General features: G+C 43.2%; 1 protein-coding gene across 5 annotated transcripts in view; it reads left to right on the top strand.

Annotated features, from left to right (window-relative positions):
* LYZL4 (lysozyme like 4) overlaps positions 1-16,708 on the top strand; it is a 48,582-nt gene that overhangs the window by 27,175 nt on the left and 4,699 nt on the right. The window contains exons 1-4 of one of the 5 annotated variants that reach the window (XM_032314626.1): positions 5,591-5,697; positions 9,861-10,094; positions 10,208-10,357; positions 14,291-14,369. In XM_032314626.1, coding sequence (XP_032170517.1) covers positions 5,691-5,697; positions 9,861-10,094; positions 10,208-10,357; positions 14,291-14,369 — 470 coding nt within the window. In that variant the 5' untranslated portion in view covers positions 5,591-5,690. Of the gene's footprint in view, positions 1-5,590; positions 5,740-6,494; positions 6,533-6,581; positions 6,684-9,860; positions 10,095-10,207; positions 10,358-14,290; positions 14,370-16,708 lie in introns of those variants that run through there. The other 4 variants (XM_032314779.1, XM_032314695.1, XM_032314863.1 and 1 more) reach the window with 4 other exon arrangements.

The following is a 16,708-nucleotide window of genomic DNA, read 5'->3' as shown; positions in this document are numbered from 1 at the left end:
TATGTTTCTAGGAATGCATCCATTTCTTCCAGATTGTCAAATTTATTGGCGTAGAGTTGCTCATAGTATGTTCTTATAATAGTTTGTATTTCTTTGGTGTTAGTTGTGATCTCTCCTCTTTCATTCATGATTTTATTTATTTGGGTCCTTTCTCTTTTCTTTTTGATAAGTCGGGCCAGGGGTTTATCAATTTTATTAATTCTTTCAAAGCACCAGCTCCTAGTTTCATTGATTTGTTCTATTGTTTTTTTAGTTTCTATTTCATTGACTTCTGCTCTGATCTTTATGATTTCTCTTCTCCGGCTGGGCTTAGGGTTTCTTTCTTGTTCTTTCTCCAGCTCCTTTAGGTTTAGGGTTAGGTTGTGTACATGAGACCTTTCTTGTTTCTTGAGAAAGGCTTGAACCGCTATATATTTTCCTCTCAGGACTGCCTTTGTTGTGTCCCACAGATTTTGAACCGTTGTATTTTCATTATCATTTGTTTCCATGATTTTTTTCAATTCTTCTTTAATTTCCCGGTTGACCCATTCATTCTTTAGAAGGATGCTGTTTAGTCTCCATGTATTTGGGTTCTTTCCAAACTTCCTTTTGTGGTTGAGTTCTAACTTTAGAGCATTGTGGTCTGAAAATATGCAGGGAATGATCCCAATCTTTTGATACCGGTTGAGTCCTGATTTAGGACCGAGGATGTGATCTATTCTGGAGAATGTTCCATGTGCATTAGAGAAGAATGTGTATTCTGTTGCTTTGGGATGAAATGTTCTGAATATATCTGTGATGTCCATCTGGTCCAGTGTGTCGTTTAAGGCCTTTATTTCCTTGCTGATCTTTTGCTTGGATGACCTGTCCATTTCAGTGAGGGGAGTGTTAAAGTCCCCTACTATTATTGTATTATGTGTTTCTTTAATTTTGTTATTAATTGGTTTATAAAGTTGGCTGCTCCCACATTGGGGACATAGATATTTAAAATTGTTAGATCTTCTTGTCGGACAGACCCTTTGAGTATGATATAGTGTCCTTCCTCATCTCTTATTATAGTCTTTGGCTTAAAATCTAATTGATCTGATATAAGGATTGCCACTCCTGCTTTCTTCTGATGTCTATTAGCATGGTAAATTCTTTTCCACCCCCTCACTTTAAATCTGGAGGTGTCTTCAGGCTTAAAATGAGTTTCTTGGAGGCAACATATAGATGGGTTTTGTTTTTTTATCCATTCTGATAGCCTGTGTCTTTTGACAGGGGCATTTAGCCCATTAACATTCAGGGTAACTATTGAGAGATATGAATTTAGTGCCATTGTATTGCCTGTAAGGTGACTGTTACTGTATGTGGTCTCTGTTCCTTTCTGATCTACCACTTGTAGGCTCTCTCTTTGCTTAGAGGACCCCTTTCAATATTTCCTGTAGAGCTGGTTTGGTGTTTGCAAATTCTTTCAGTTTTTGTTTGTCCTGGAAGCTTTTAATCTCTCCTTCTATTTTCAATGATAGCCTGGCTGGATATAGTATTCTTGGCTGCATGTTTTTCTCGTTTAGTGCTCTGAAAATATCATGCCAGCTCTTTCTGGCCTGCCAGGTCTCTGTGGATAAGTCAGCTGCCAATCTAATATTTTTACCATTGTATGTTACAGACTTCTTTTCCCGGGCTGCTTTCAGGATTTTCTCTTTGTCAATGAGACTTGTAAATTTTACTATTAGGTGACGGGGTGTGGGCCTATTCTTATTGATTTTGAGGGGCGTTCTCTGAACCTCCTGAATTTTGATGCTCGTTCCCTTTGCCATATTGGGGAAATTCTCCCCAATAATTCTCTCCAGTATACCTTCTGCTCCCCTCTCTCTTTCTTCTTCTTCTGGAATCCCAATTATTCTAATGTTGTTTCGTCTTATGGTGTCACTTATCTCTCGAATTCTCCCCTCGTGGTCCAGTAGCTGTTTGTCCCTCTTTTGCTCAGCTTCTTTATTCTCTGTCATTTGGTCTTCTATATCACTAATTCTTTCTTCTGCCTCACTTATCCTAGCAGTGAGAGCCTCCATTTTTGATTGCACCTCATTAATAGCTTTTTTGATTTCAACTTGGTTAGATTTTAGTTCTTTTATTTCTCCAGAAAGGGCTTTTATATCTCTCGAGAGGGTTTCTCTAATATCTTCCATACCTTTTTCAAGCCCGGCTAGAACCTTGAGAATTGTCATTCTAAACTCTAGATCTGACATATTACCAATGTCTGTATTGATTAGGTCCCTAGCCTTCAGTACTGCCTCTTGTTCTTTTTTTTGTGTTGAATTTTTCCTTCTTGTCATTTTGTCCAGATAAGAGTATATGAAGGAGCAAGTAAAATACTAAAAGGGTGGCAACAACCCCAGGAAAATATGCTTTAACCAAATTAGAAGAGATCCCAAATCGTGAGGGGGGAGAAAGAGGATAAAAAGAGGTTCAAAAAGGAAGAAAAAAAAAATAAAAGAAAAGAATTAAAAAAACAAATAAGAAAAATATAAAAAAGAAAATATATATATATTAGATAAACTGGTTAAAAATCGTTAAAAAAGAAAAAGGTAAAAGTTAAAAAAAAATTTTACCAGAAGGCGAGAAAAAAAAAACAAAAAATGAAAAAGAAAAAAATTAAATTAACTGCAAGACTAAAAAAATCACAGGGAAAAAGCCATGAGTTCCGTGCTTTGCTTTCTCCTCCTCTGGAATTCTGCTGCTCTCCTTGGTATTGAAACCGCACTCCTTGGTAGGTGAACTTGGTCTCGGCTGGATTTCTTGATGATCTTCTGGGGGAGGGGCCTGTTGTAGTGATTCTCAAGTGTCTTTGCCCCAGGCGGAATTGCACCGCCCTTATCAGGGGCCGGGGTGAGTAATCCGCTCGGGTTTGCTTTCAGGAGCTTTTGTTCCCTGAGCGCTTTCCGTAGAGTTCCGGAGGACGGGGAATACAAATGGCGGCCTCCTGGTCTCCGGCCCGTAGGAGCCGAGATCCCAGGGTGCCACTCCTCAGTGCGCCCTCAGAGAACAGCGCCCAGTTACTCCCGTCTGCCTGACCTCCGGCCGCGCTCCGAGCTCACCGAGCCTGCGACCGGTTCAAGGTAACACCAAGCTGTGAGCTTACTGTCGGCTCTGTCTCTGTAGCCGGCTTTCCCGTTCCAATACCCGCAAGCTCTGCGACACTCAGACACCCCCGATCCTTCTGTGACCATGCGGGACCCGAGGCCACGCTGACCCCGCATGGGCTTCTCCCCGGTTTAGCCTCTGGAGCGATGACCCTCAGCGGAACAGACTTTTAAAAGTCCTGATTTTGTGCTCCGTTGCTCCGCCGCTTGCCGGGAGCCGGCCCCTCCCCCCGGGGTCTATCTTCCCGTCGCTTTGGATTCACTTCTCCGCCGGTCCTACCTTTCAGAAAGTGGTTGTTTTTCTGTTTCCAGAATTGTTGTTCTTCTTCTCTTCGATCTGCCGATGGATTTTCAGGTGTTTGCAATCTTTAGATAAGCTATCTAGCTGATCTCCGGCTAGCTGAAGTAGTCTCAGCCTGCTACTTCTCCGCCATCTTGACTCCTCCTTCCAACATTCATTGTTTATGCACCACACGCAGTGCTCCATGCAGTACGTGCCCTGCATAATACCCACCACCAGGCTCACCCATCCCCCCACCCCCTCCCTTCCAAAACCATCAGTAAGTGAAACCATATGATAATTGACTCTCTCTGCTTAACTTATTTCACTTGGCATAATCTCCTCCAGTCCAGTCCCGTCCATACTGATACAAAAGTTGGGTATTCATCCTTTTTTATTTTAAATTTTTAAAATTTCTTTTCAGTGTACCAGAATTCATTGTTTATGCACCACACCCAGTGTTCCATGCAATACATGCCCTCCATAATACCCACCACCAGGCTCACACAACTTCCCACCCCCGCCCCTTCAAAACCCTCAGATTGTTTTCAGAGTCCATAGTCTTTCATGGTTCATCTTCCCCTTCAATTTCCCTCAACTCCCTTCTCCTCTCCATCTCCCCATGTCCTCTGTGTCATTTTTTATGCTCCACAAATAAGTGAAACCATATGATAATTGACTCTCTCTTCTTGACTATTTCACTCAGCATAATCTCATCCAGTCCTGTCCATGTTGATACAAAAGTTGGGTATTCATCCTTTTTTATGGAGGCATAATACTCCATAGTATATATGGACCACATCTTCCTTATCCATTCGTCCGTTGAAGGGCATCTTGGTTCTTTCCACAGTTCGGCGACCGTGGCCATTGCTGCTATGAGCATTGGGGTACAGATGACCCTTCTTTTCACTGCATCTGTATTTTTGGGATAAATAGTCAGTAGGAACTCACTGAAGTCTTGTACAGGAAAGGAAACCTGAATAAACAGCAGTGGAGGTGTGTGGGGGGGTGGGTGGACAGAGGAGGGCTAATAAACTTCCTGTAAAAGACCAACTCTAGGAGAAGAGACATTGTCCTTCTTGGCTAGGGGTTTTCTGGAAAGTATAAGAGTTCAGGATTACCTTTGAAACACTACTTAAAAGTACATAAAGTTACAAAATGCAGTGATGAGTAGTAATGGTGACTTTTACAAATACAGTTGAAGAGTTAACAGGAAGTACATATGTGCCATTAGTACTATTCTGTCAACTATGTGAGTATAAGGCTTTGTCCAGCCAAACCAGGACAAGCTGGTCATTCCAGCTAAGTTAATAATCAAAACTTTAAGATGATCCTTATGAAAGACTTGAGAAAGGTAAATTATTAAAAAGCATTTTACCGAAGGGATAATTGTGGGTAATTTAACTAAGAAAGTTTAGAAAGACCTTGAAAATCTAGAAAAGAAATCTAGGAGACATCGCTCTGCTTTATGTTTGTAAGTTCTTGCTTGACTTCTATGTCTTTAAGTTCTTGCTTTGCTTTACAGTTATGGCAACTAGAAAAGGAATATGGGAATATGGCATAGTGTGATTTACACAAAAACCTTAAGCAGTGCTCCAGTCTATAACTCATATCTAAGAAAAGGCCATCACTAAAGATTGTTGAGCCAATGTGGATTTATGGGCTTAAGTTTCAGTGTTCATGGCCCATTTCTTTTATGATTCTCTATCTTACCACTTTTAATTAATCAACTAATTACCAGTCATAATTGAGTGAGCCAGAAGGACTTCAGTGTTTCCAAAGGCTAGTGTTATCCTCAGTCATGTCAACATCTTTTAACTCTTTGGAGCTAGAAAGGATTTAAAATTTTTTTTTTAAGATTTTATTTATTTATTTGACAGAGAGAAATCACAAGTAGATGGAGAGGCAGGCAGAGAGAGAGGAAGGGAAGCAGGCTCCCTGCTGAGCAGAGAGCCTGATGCGGGACTCGATCCCAGGACCCTGAGATCATGACCTGAGCTGAAGGCAGCGGCTTAACCCACTGAGCCACCCAGGCGCCCGTGGAGCTAGAAAGGATTTTAAAAATAATCCATGTGACAAATGACGTTGCCCAGGCTCCAGAGAGGTTGTCCTTGACCACGGCCCCATCAGGAGTAGAAGAGCATAATAATGGCTCCTCCCACTGCTCTCTAATAGAAGACAGTTCTATGGGGGGAGGCAGAAGAATGCTGTGATAGGCAGAATAATGGTCCTCCAATAAAGGTCCATGCCCTTACTCCTGAAACCTCTGAACATATCATTTACATTGCAAGAAGGACTTTACAGATGTAATGAAAGGTAAAGGACCTTGAAATGGAGAGATTATCCTGGATTGTGTGGGTGAGCCAATGTAATCCCATGAGTCTTTATAAGTGAAAGAGGAGGCAGAAGAGTGAATCAGAGATACAACAGTGTTAAGAAGAGGCAGGAGGGAGTCAAACATGAGAGGATTTTGATCTATCATTGATCGTTTTGAAGGTAGGGGAGGGGAGTTGGAGTCAAGAAATGAAGACAGCCCCTAGAAGCTGGGAATGGCCGTTAGTGATAGCTAGCAAGGAAACAGAATCTCCATCCTACAGCTACAAGGAACTTCATTCTGCTAACAGCCTGAATCAGCAAGGGAATGGGTTCTCCTCTAGAGCTTTCAGAAAGGAGCCCAGCCCTGCCAACACCTTGATTTTAGCCTGGTGAGACTCATGTCAGAATTCTGATCTATAGAACTTTAATTAAAGATTTTATTTATTTATTTGACAGACAGAGATCCCAAGTAGACAGAGAGGCGGGAAGAGACAGAGAGAGGGGGAAACAGGCTTCCCGATGAGCAGGGAGCCCAATGTGGGGCTCCATCCCAGGACGCTGGGATCGTGACCTGAGCCGAAGTCAGAGACTTAACCCACCGAACCACCCAGGCGCCCCTGATCTATAGAACTTTAAGATAACAATTTTGTGTAGCTTAAGCTGCAAAGTTTGATGTAGCTTGGTACAGCATCAATAGAAAACTAATACAGTGCATTGGTGACAGACCCCTCTATGTTTCAGAATATTCTGTTTCATAGCAACTGATGTCATAGAAAAGATTCTAGAAGAGCAGGTTATGGAGAAGCACTTGTGGTTTAGAAGCTCTTGGGTGAAGGTAAGTGGGTTATCAAGAAAGAGGAATCTGAAAAGTCCAGGGAACTGAGTGCAGGTAGAGGAACTTTCCTGCAAAAGGTCAGAACTGCTGCATTGGCTGCTCTTCCCCTCCCCCAAGGAGGCACCAAGGCCTGTGGAGGGACTGGTGAATGGTAAGCTGGTATGAATGGACAGCAACCAGACAGATATGATGATACCCAGGTGCAAGAGACACTTAGCAAATCCGTTTAGTGCTTATACAATGACAATTCTGTTGGGAAGAGTTTACTTCTTCCCACTCATTCATTCATTCAACAGAGAGTCACAGAGTGCCTACTATACACCGGGTTCTGTTCTAAGGTCTGGGGATAAAGCAGAAAACAAAATAGGCCGGGGTTCGGCATGCCTGGTATTTACACTCTGGTGTGAGAGATAAGCAAACAAATGAACAAGGTCATTTCTGAAATTGACTTATATTATGAAGAAAATAGAAATGATTTTCTGGGATGGAGCAGTGATCAGAAAGTCCTCTTAGAGATGCTGAGCTCATTTTTGAGCTCTGACCACAGCCAGAAAGAGCAAGCTCTGTGGTGGTCGGGGGCTTCATGTTCTAGGCAGAAGAAACAGCCGGTCCAAAGAACCTGTGGTGGAAATAAGAAATGTTCAAGGAAAAGAAATGTGCAAGGTGAGTGTGATGGTGTGAATGTGAACAAGGGGGAGAGAGACGTGAAATCAGACTAGAGAGGTGCTCAGGGGCTCGAGCAGGAAGGGTCTTGTCAGCTAGGTTGAGGAGTTGGGATCTTATTTGAAGTGCCAGGAGATGTACTGGAGATGAGTGATGTGACTGGATATATGTTTTTAAAGAGAACTTTTTAGTTACTGTATAGATAATAGGGACAGGGGGACAGGAGAGGATTGTGGAATATCAGAATATATCTAGGAATTTCTACAGAAGTCAGAGATGATGGTGATCTGGACTGGGATGACGGCAGAGGAGAGCGAGGGGTGGGTTGGTTTTGGAAGGACTGGGACAGGGCTCCTGGCGAATTCATTGCAGGGGAAGAGAGAGGACTCAGCATGTGTTTTATGAGTATGTCTGGAAGACAGACGTCATCTGAAAATATCCTTTGCTCTGCTGAAAAATGTAAACATGGACTTCTCTTCCAATATGCATTGGAATTCAGTTATTGAGCTAAGGGCAAGGATGTGTGACCATGGCTCAAAGACAGGTCTGCTGGGGATTGAATACTTTGCATATTTAACTCATTTACTTTTCAACTCAACATGATTAGGTAAGTATTATTTTAATCATTATTTAGATGAGGAAGCCAAGAGGCCGAGTAACTGTCTTCAATGACTCCTGCGATCCCTAAAATCCCAGCTATTATGGGATAAAGTCAGAATTTGGACCCAGGCAATTTGACTCCCAAGTCTGAGCACTTAAATGCTAGGCACTTCTTGACAATGTATTTGGGATAATGGTGATGTCTTGACAATGTATTTGGGATAAGTAGTCATGTGACTTAGGAGTTTAGACAAATGTTTAAAAGTTAAATTCTTCTAATTCAAGAATATACTTATTTATTTCTAACTTTTCCCCAAGTTAGACATTTAGGTCATTGGTTCTCAACAGAGGACAGTTTAGTCTGCCGGGAGATGTCTGGCAACATGTGGAGACATTTTTGTCTGTCACAACTGAGAGGGAGAAGCTCCTGGCATCTAGAGGTCAGGTGTGTTCCTAAATAAATTCCAGTGCACAGAAGAGCCCACAGGACAAAAAATTTTCCAGCCCAAGGGCCAAGGTCAAGGGCCCCTTTTGCAAGTGAATGCAGGTTGGTGGACAAGCATACGCCTGTGTTTGATGACAAACAGAAAGGTGTAATTGTCTAATTAATATCTATTTATGCAGTGTTAGGGGCTATAGGACATGCTGGGAAGAAGATATGTTATAATTTCCAATTGCATATTCTAGTCTGAGAGATAACATGGCATAGAACAGGACGATCGCCTGCTAGGTGTTTTCGAAGTGATTCTGAGGGCAGTAGGGGTTCAAGGGTTCATGCAGGATTGCATCAGACTTCAAAGAGGTGGCACCTGGAGTGGACACCTGAAAATGGAACAACATTTGGGTGGGGAAAGGCATGGTTGGGCCCTGTGGATTGGAAAAAGCTATGTTTGGAGAGACTAAGGTAAGAATTATCAGACGCATGGGCAGTGGGGTGTGGAGTAGGGAGGTGCAGAGAAGAATAGAGAAGGAACAACATGGGAATTCAGAGTTACCTGAATGGATTGCTCCTGATGGAGGGAGGGCAGGGTAAGGCCAGGCTATGGAGGGCTCAGAAAGCCAAGTCTGGGTTTGCTATCAGGAATAGGGAACTAAAAGCATTCCCAAAGTGACATTGTATACATGCTTTGGGGACATTGAAAATACCACCTGGAGGAGTTGGCTTGGAGGAGTGGAGAACAATAGGCTGGACTGTGACTCAGCTGGCAGGGATGAAGGGGGTTTAGGGGATAAAGGTGAGGGGAGTTTAGAGGATGGTGACGATAAGGGTTTAGGGGATGACAGTGAGGCAGTTTTATTGGAGTGACCATGAGCAGAGTCTAGGTGGTAACAACAGAACTGGAGGAGAAACTCAGGAACGAATTCTCTGAGCATATCACACCCCTCCCCTTTTCACAGATGAGAAAGCAGAGGCACCATGAGGCTAAGGGCCTTGTCTGCTGTTGCCAGTGGTGACCCCCTACTACATGGCAGGTCTGGGCTGGACTGGGGTTTGTTTCCTTGTGTGCACAGCCGGAGAAAAGCTCAGTGGAGTTTGGTTTCTAGACAATCTGGAGAGAAGATCATAGCCCGGGTGAGACCACAGCTCCAAATATGTTCTAGGATAAAAGGCAATGGTGGAAAAAATTCAACAGAAGAATAGTGCTTGTGCTTGATTAGTGGGACCACAGAGATATTTCTTCTTCTCATTCTGTTTTCCAACATGTACCTAAAGGACAAGTTGTACTTTCACAATAAAGAGGAAGAGAGGATTTGAGCTTCTGTATCTAACATGAAAGAGAAATGAGTGAGAAGAAAATGAAGCAGAAGCCATTGGGTTTTGCTGGAGGGAGAGAATGTCTGTGGTAGGGAGTGACTGTCACAGGAGCAGTTTTCTTAGAAAATGGTGGGAGGGGGTCCCAGAAAAGGAGGAGAGGCAGGGTTTCAGCTGTTCTGGGTTTGCAATGACACGAAGCTGAGGGTTAGGGTGGGAAGAAGTATCACGGTCAAGTCAGGCAGAACTCCCCTTTTTCTGAACACACTGAATTGTACACCCGCACCCCACAGTGCCCTTCTTTTCCTTCAGAGAAACCGGTGTCCCTGGGATCCTGGCAGGATTTCTCTGTGACTCTGCCAGCTCCCCTGGCCATTACTGCCCTGAGCTGCCAGGAGCCTAAGAAGATGAAGGCATCCGTGGTTCTGTCTCTCATTGGCTACCTTGTGGTTCCAAGTGGCGCTGCCGTCATGGCACGCTGCAGGGTGGCGAAGAAGCTTTATGAAGGAGGCCTGGATAATTTTGAGGGCTACAGCCTTGAAAATTGTGAGTAGGCCGCTCTAAGACCCCTCTTCCCTTACCTCCTTTTCCTCTGGCCTCTGCCCTGGTATCCCCAACTCTGCCCTCCTCCAAGCCACCCACCTCCTGTTCCATCTTAGGGGTGTGCCTGGCTTATTTTGAGAGCAAGTTCAACCCCACGGCCATCTACGAGAACTTGCCTGGTGGCTACACTGGCTACGGCCTCTTTCAGATCCGCAGCCATGACTGGTGCGACAGGGGCAAGAACCGCTGCCACGTGTCCTGCTCTGGTAGGTCCCGCCCACCGCTCTCCCACACTGGGGCACTGGGGGCTGTGCACTGGGGCACTGGGGGCTGCGCAGAGCGCAGAGGCCAGTCTTCTGGGTGGCCAGAGTTTCCAGGTTTGCGGCAGGGAGGCAGAGGGCCTGGCAGGTGCGGGACCAGGGAGGCTGAGTGCTTCGCACCGGAGGGTCTAGGCTGTGGGTGGCCGCTGAGAACAGAGTCATGGAGACCCCCATCCAGATGGGCAGGTTGAGAGGTGGCAGGGAGGAGGCTGTAAGCATCAGAGCCCACCTGAGTCTGAAGGATTAGAGCAGAGGGTTCTGCCTGGGTCTCCTTTCACCCACACATACTCTTCTTCAAGAACAGTGACCACTTGGACAGGCACAAGGGGTCACTGGGAAGAGACAAGAGCAGGCCATTCCAAGGGGAGGTTTCTCTGCTGCTCTCAGGGGTCCCAAGTACCTGTGTTCTAGAGGATGCACTGGCCCAGGCTTCCCTCTTCCCAGAACTCACTGAGCATCCACAATGTGCCAGTCTCCTGGAGCTGACAGTCTAGTGCTTGCTAAGCACAGGGTACTCCTCAAAGCTCTTCATAGGTCTGAATGCATCTAATTGTCACAAAGACTCCCATGACATGGGCACTGTTATTATCCCATTCTATGAATGGGAAAACTGAGGCCCAGAGAAGGTAAGTACATGCCCAAAGCCACACAGCTGTAGGTGGTGTTGTTGAGGGGCAAACCCACACAGGGCGACTTCTGAATCAGGGCCAAAGTGATAGGCTGCACAATGACACCAGAGCTCTCCCTGACCCCCAGAAGCTACTGCAGGAGGGTCTGAATGCCTGGCACTCTCAGGGTCTCCCTGATGAGTGAAGCTCCCTCCCCCATGATGGGTGAGAAATGTTCCAGAACCCGTGGCTTCTGAGCTGGTTCTTTAGGAGACAGAGTGGAGAGGTCATGGTAAAACTTGTAAGCTTATGTGATCCAGGAGAAAGCTGCTTAGTGTTGGGCCCCATGCTCAGTGTGGGGACTCCAGAGAGGAGTAAGATGGTTTCCAGATTCAAGGAGAAGCAGGATTTCGAAGGAGGGAAGGGTGCCAAAAACAACACAGGAACCCAGTGAGAATCACAGCCCTTGCCCTTATAACTGAGCTATATGAGCTTGGGTAGGTCCCTTCCCAGAGCTTCCTCCTCTGTCAAGTGGGGATGACACTAGCTGCTTCTTAAGGTTTCTGTGAGCCTTAAATGGGCTAATATATGTAAAACACTGTGCAGGGCCCATAGAAATCATGTATCAAAGTCTAGTGGAGACCTACACATTAAGAACATAATTTAATTACTATGACAGAACATTCAATGTTGTCCTGAGTTCCTGGCAGCCAAGGCAAAAAGAAACCTAGTAGGCCCATAATTTATATCTCATAAGAAGATTGATTGATAGACTGCCAGAATCTGACAGAAGAAACAAATAATTACCTGTAATGGAGGTGGTACTAAGTGCTGTGATGAAATAGGGTGAGTTAGATATCCTAAAAAACCCTCCCACTAGATAAAATGTGAAAAAAAAATCTGGAGCACCTGCCTGGCTCAGTCAGTAGAGCATGTGACTCTTGATCTCAGGTTGGGAGTTGAAGGCCCATGCTGGGCACAGAGCCTACTTTAAAATAAATAAATAAATAAATAAAATCTTCCACAGTACTGGGTTCAGATGGCAAGAAGGTAAAATCCCTAAAGGCTAAAATGAGAAACAAGAATCCAAACAACTAACTGAAGATTGAAGCTGATGCTGACCCTGGGGACATCAGCTGATTCCTTGTGGCATAAGGCACAGTTCTGAGGTCATTGTGTAGACAGGGCCTGAGCAAAATCAGGAGGTGAATTAGAGACTCCCCTGAAACCCAAGACCCCAGAGAACTGCATTGTCAGCTGAAGGATGAGCTAGAAAATGGTGAAAGCAAACACATTCTAAAGAGAGGGGAAAACAGGCTCTTTGGGAATTTGTCTCCACAAGCCAATAGGACTCACGGGGAAGTAAGGCACCATCAAGAAGGACTAGCTAAGGAAGATGTGGTCCATATACACTATGGAGTATTATGCCTCCATCAGAAAGGATGAATACCCAACTTTTGTAGCAACATGGACGGGACTGGAAGAGATTATGCTGAGTGAAATAAGTCAAGCAGAGAGAGTCAAGGATCATATGGTTTCACTTATTTGTGGAGCATAACAAATAGCATGGATGATAAGGGGTGTTAGAGAGGAGAAGGGAGTTGGGGGAAATTGGAAGGGGAGGTGAATCATGAGAGACTATGGACTCTGAAAAACAATCTGAGAGGTTTGAAGTGGGGGGGGGTGGGAGGTCGGGGTACCAGGTGGTGGGTATTGGCGAGGGCACAGATTGCATGGAGCACTGGGTGTGGTGAAAAAATAATGAATACTGTTTTTCTGAAAATAAATAAATCAATTTAATTAAAAAAAAAAAAAGAGAAGGACTAGCTAAGCCCTGTGCTAAGTCCTGAGGACAGTTCAGGAAAATTGTATACTGTTCTTGTCCAGCAGGGTGAGGGACAGAGAGAGCACAGACTTTGAGGCCAGACACAATCTTGGCTCAACCTCTTACTGGTTATATGATCTAAGCCTTAGTTTTCCTATCTGTAAAGTGGAGGTAATAATAGCACTTACCTCACAAGGCTTTTGTGAGTTTTTGATATACTACAGTGCATATCAAGTCCTGAGCCTGGTGTTGGGTATACTGCTTGGTGTGTGATGAATACAGCTTCATTCAGAGTATTTGCAAAGTAGCGGGGATTAGGATGTGTGTGTGTGCGCATGTGAACATGTATGCACATGTGTATCTACATATGTATGTTTGTATATATGTATTTGGTTAGAGCTGAATTGAAGTGACATTTTATTCAGAAGAGGGGAGAGGGTGCAGTGAGCTAGATGGTCAGTGACAGAGTTTTAAGGACTGTCCTGCTTAGATGAGCCCATCCAGGTTGGGAGATGAACATGAACTAAGCCTAGAAAAAGTCCAGAATAGGATTCCCAAGCTGTGGGCACCAGGGGTGGAGCACCCACCTTCAGGGCAAGCCTTGTCTCCTGGTCCTTGGTAGGTCTCTAATGGTGGGGTCTTGGAGGAAGACAATGGAAGGTAAGGTTGTAGAAATGGAAAGGAATGTTGGGGAAAGGGCGGATGGACTAAGCCAAGGATTGGGTGTTCTGTTTTACAGGAACTAGGGGCACTGAAGTAATGTTTTAAGGAAAAGCAATCAGACTGGATTAGGGAAAGGGAGAGACTCACGTGTCAAGAAGGAAGGTATTGCAGCAACCCAGGCTTCCACATTCAAAGGAAAGAATGGAGTGTTGGGCTCTCAGAGGCACCTCTGGGGCATTGCCAATGCTGTTTCTTCCACCTGGAACACTTTTCCTTCTGTGATTCCTCCACCCTTTCTCCTTCCCTACTCTTCTAGATGTCATGTGGCCCAATAGCCCTTCCCTGATCCTTCGAGTCTGAATTGGGTGCCCCCACTCACCGCTCCCACATCAAGCTGCATTTCCCCATCATTCCAGGTATCCTTTGTATTGTAATTGTCTATGACCTTTATCTCCCCCTTTCAGACTGCAAGATCTAGGAGGACAGGGACAGATTTACTGGGTTCACCATTCTACCGCCACTAGCACAGAATAGTCGCTGTACATGTTTTTAATGAAAATATTATTATAAGAATTGAAGAAAAAAAATAGATTTAGTAAAAGATGACCACAAGCTACTATCTCCCAGTGTTGTCTGAAAAAAAAAAAAAATCCTAGGGATAGATTTATCCTTGGAATCACATGGAACCCTCTCTAATGCGGGCACCCTGTACCTTCCCTGGTGTCACTCTGACTCAGCTGCCAAGTTGTGGGGTCGTATTTTTCTACTTTATTTTCTTCACAGCTTTACTGAATCCAAATTTGAAGAAGACGATTGAATGTGCCAAGAGAATTGTAAAAGGAAAAGATGGTATGGGAGCATGGTAAGTGGTACATTTTTGAATTGTCTATTTTAATGACCTTCACCCATTGTCTTTAATCCTAATCTTGGCCTAATCTTGGTTTCTGCACATCTATAGGGTCAAACTAGTGGGTTCTTACCAAGCTAGGCAGTAGAACACCATTGAGATCTGCAACCCCAAGATCTCAGGAGGAAGGACATAATTATCAGGCAAATTACCTCAGTTTAACCAACTGAGCCACCCAAGCACCCCAACAGTTAAATATTTGTTACCAAAAATAACTGCAACTCTGATTTCTTCTTTAAGCAGATATTTGCTTTGTTAAGCCATGTATTTTTTCTTTCTCAAGTATTGTTTGGGGTTATTCAGGTGCCTAGGATAAGCATCCTTAATATAAATCTCTGTATATCTTTCTGATTACTTCTCTCATCTAAATACTTAGGTTCTTTTTTTTAAAAAAAGATTTTATTTATTTATTTGAGAGAGATCACAAGTAGGCAGAGAGGCAGGCAGAGAGAGAGAGGGAAGCAGGCTCCCCGCTGAGCAGAGAGCCCGATGTGGGGCTCCATCCCAGGACCCTGGGATCATGACCTGAGCCGAAGGCAGAGACTTCAACCCACTGAGCCACCCAGGTGCCCCAATACTTAGGTTCTTAATGCATGTTGTGAAATGACTCTACTCCAAGTCTGTACCAATTTATATTAATAGTAATAATTTAATAAATGCTTATTTACTGCACTCCCATCAGTTATAAATCTTTGCCATTTGAAAGGTATCTAACAATTTTATCTTCTTTCGTATTTTGTGATAGTCTATTAGGGTGTTTTCCTATTATGTTTGTTATATATTTATACTGTGATTTTCCCCCTGCCCTTGTTCTTTATTTTTGAAATTCAGATCATCATATTCATTTGAAAGAACACTTTATATATTAGATGTTAATTGTATTAACAGATAGTTCTATATTTGTATTTTTTTATTTCATTGATGTTCATGTAAGTTGAAATAACACACAACTAGATTATCCATCTTATTTACATATTCTTGGTCACTTATTTGGCACTATATTGAGACATCCTCCTGGTTCTTTTTTTTTTTTTTAAGATTTTATTTATTTATCTGACAGAGATTGAGAGAGAGAGAGAGCACAAGTAGTGGAAGGAGCTGAGGGAGGGGGAGAAGCAGACTCTCTGCTGAGCAGGGAACCTAAGGCTCAATCCCAGGCCATGGGGTTCTTGACCTGAGCCAAAGGCAGATGTTTAACCAACTGAGCCACCCAAGCACCCCAACAGTTAAATATTTGTTACCAAAAATAACTGCAACTCTGATTTCTTCTTTAAGCAGATATTTGCTTTGTTAAGCCATCTAAAATTTACAAGTGTTTGGTACTGTTTTGACTTCTTTCAATATTTGTTCATATTGTTGTGTATAGGTTCTAATTTGTTCTCATTGCTGCATAATATTACATTATATGGATATATCAGTTTATATATCCATTATTCTGTTGGTGGATATTTGGGTAGTTTTCACTTTTTTAGTGTTGTCATGAATATTCTGTACTTTTCTTTTAGTGAATATAAAAATGGATTCACATTGATCACACCAAGGAAAAAAAATCACTGGTCATAAGTAATGCATATTTTCAGATTTGGTGTATCCTACCAAACCATTTTTTAAAGAGATTCAATTTACATTTCCATCAGCAGTTGTAGTTTTCAGTGGCTCCAAATTATTGTTAAGTGCTTCGTAATTTCTAGTTTTCTAGTTTTCTCTTGTGACTGTGTAGTGGTATCGCACTGGGTTTTGAGTGTTCTTTTCCATTTCTAGTTTGCTAAAGGTTTTTTAAATCATGAATGGGTGTTGAGTTTTGGTTATTATATATTTAGTATTTTTGAAATTCAGTGTTAGCTTATCCATCTTTTTTTTTTTTTAAATTCAAGTCGTTGACTTTTTCATCTCTCTTCTCTTCCATGGCTTTCTCTAGAGGTTATGCCTGGTTACATTTTATTGACAATGTCAATTTTATAAAATTTACATCTGGATTCTGTAGTATGTTACTCTTCTAGGAATGTTCCTCTGAATTTAATGACAATGCCCCTTTTCTTCTACTAATATTTTCCCATAAGTACCATGTTGAATAAGGACAGATTTGCCCATATTTAGCATTTGCAAATAGATAGGTTATCTATTTTTTTGTTTCAGCTCACTGTTACTTTGGTAATGGTCAGACTCCTTTCACAAAGGTCCATCTGGGCATAGATTGTTGTGCAAGTCTCCTGGTCCAATTTCCACTTTGGAGATTTTCCTGATATGTGTGTCTAGTTCTCTCTCATAGGCTGAGCCAGTGGAGTTCATGAAAA

This window comes from Mustela erminea, chromosome 1 (assembly GCF_009829155.1).
Source record: "Mustela erminea isolate mMusErm1 chromosome 1, mMusErm1.Pri, whole genome shotgun sequence".
In the NCBI taxonomy this organism is placed as follows: domain Eukaryota; kingdom Metazoa; phylum Chordata; class Mammalia; order Carnivora; family Mustelidae; genus Mustela; species Mustela erminea.
The sequence above is the reverse complement of the archived record's forward strand: the minus strand, read 5'-3'. Positions and strand labels throughout refer to the sequence as shown.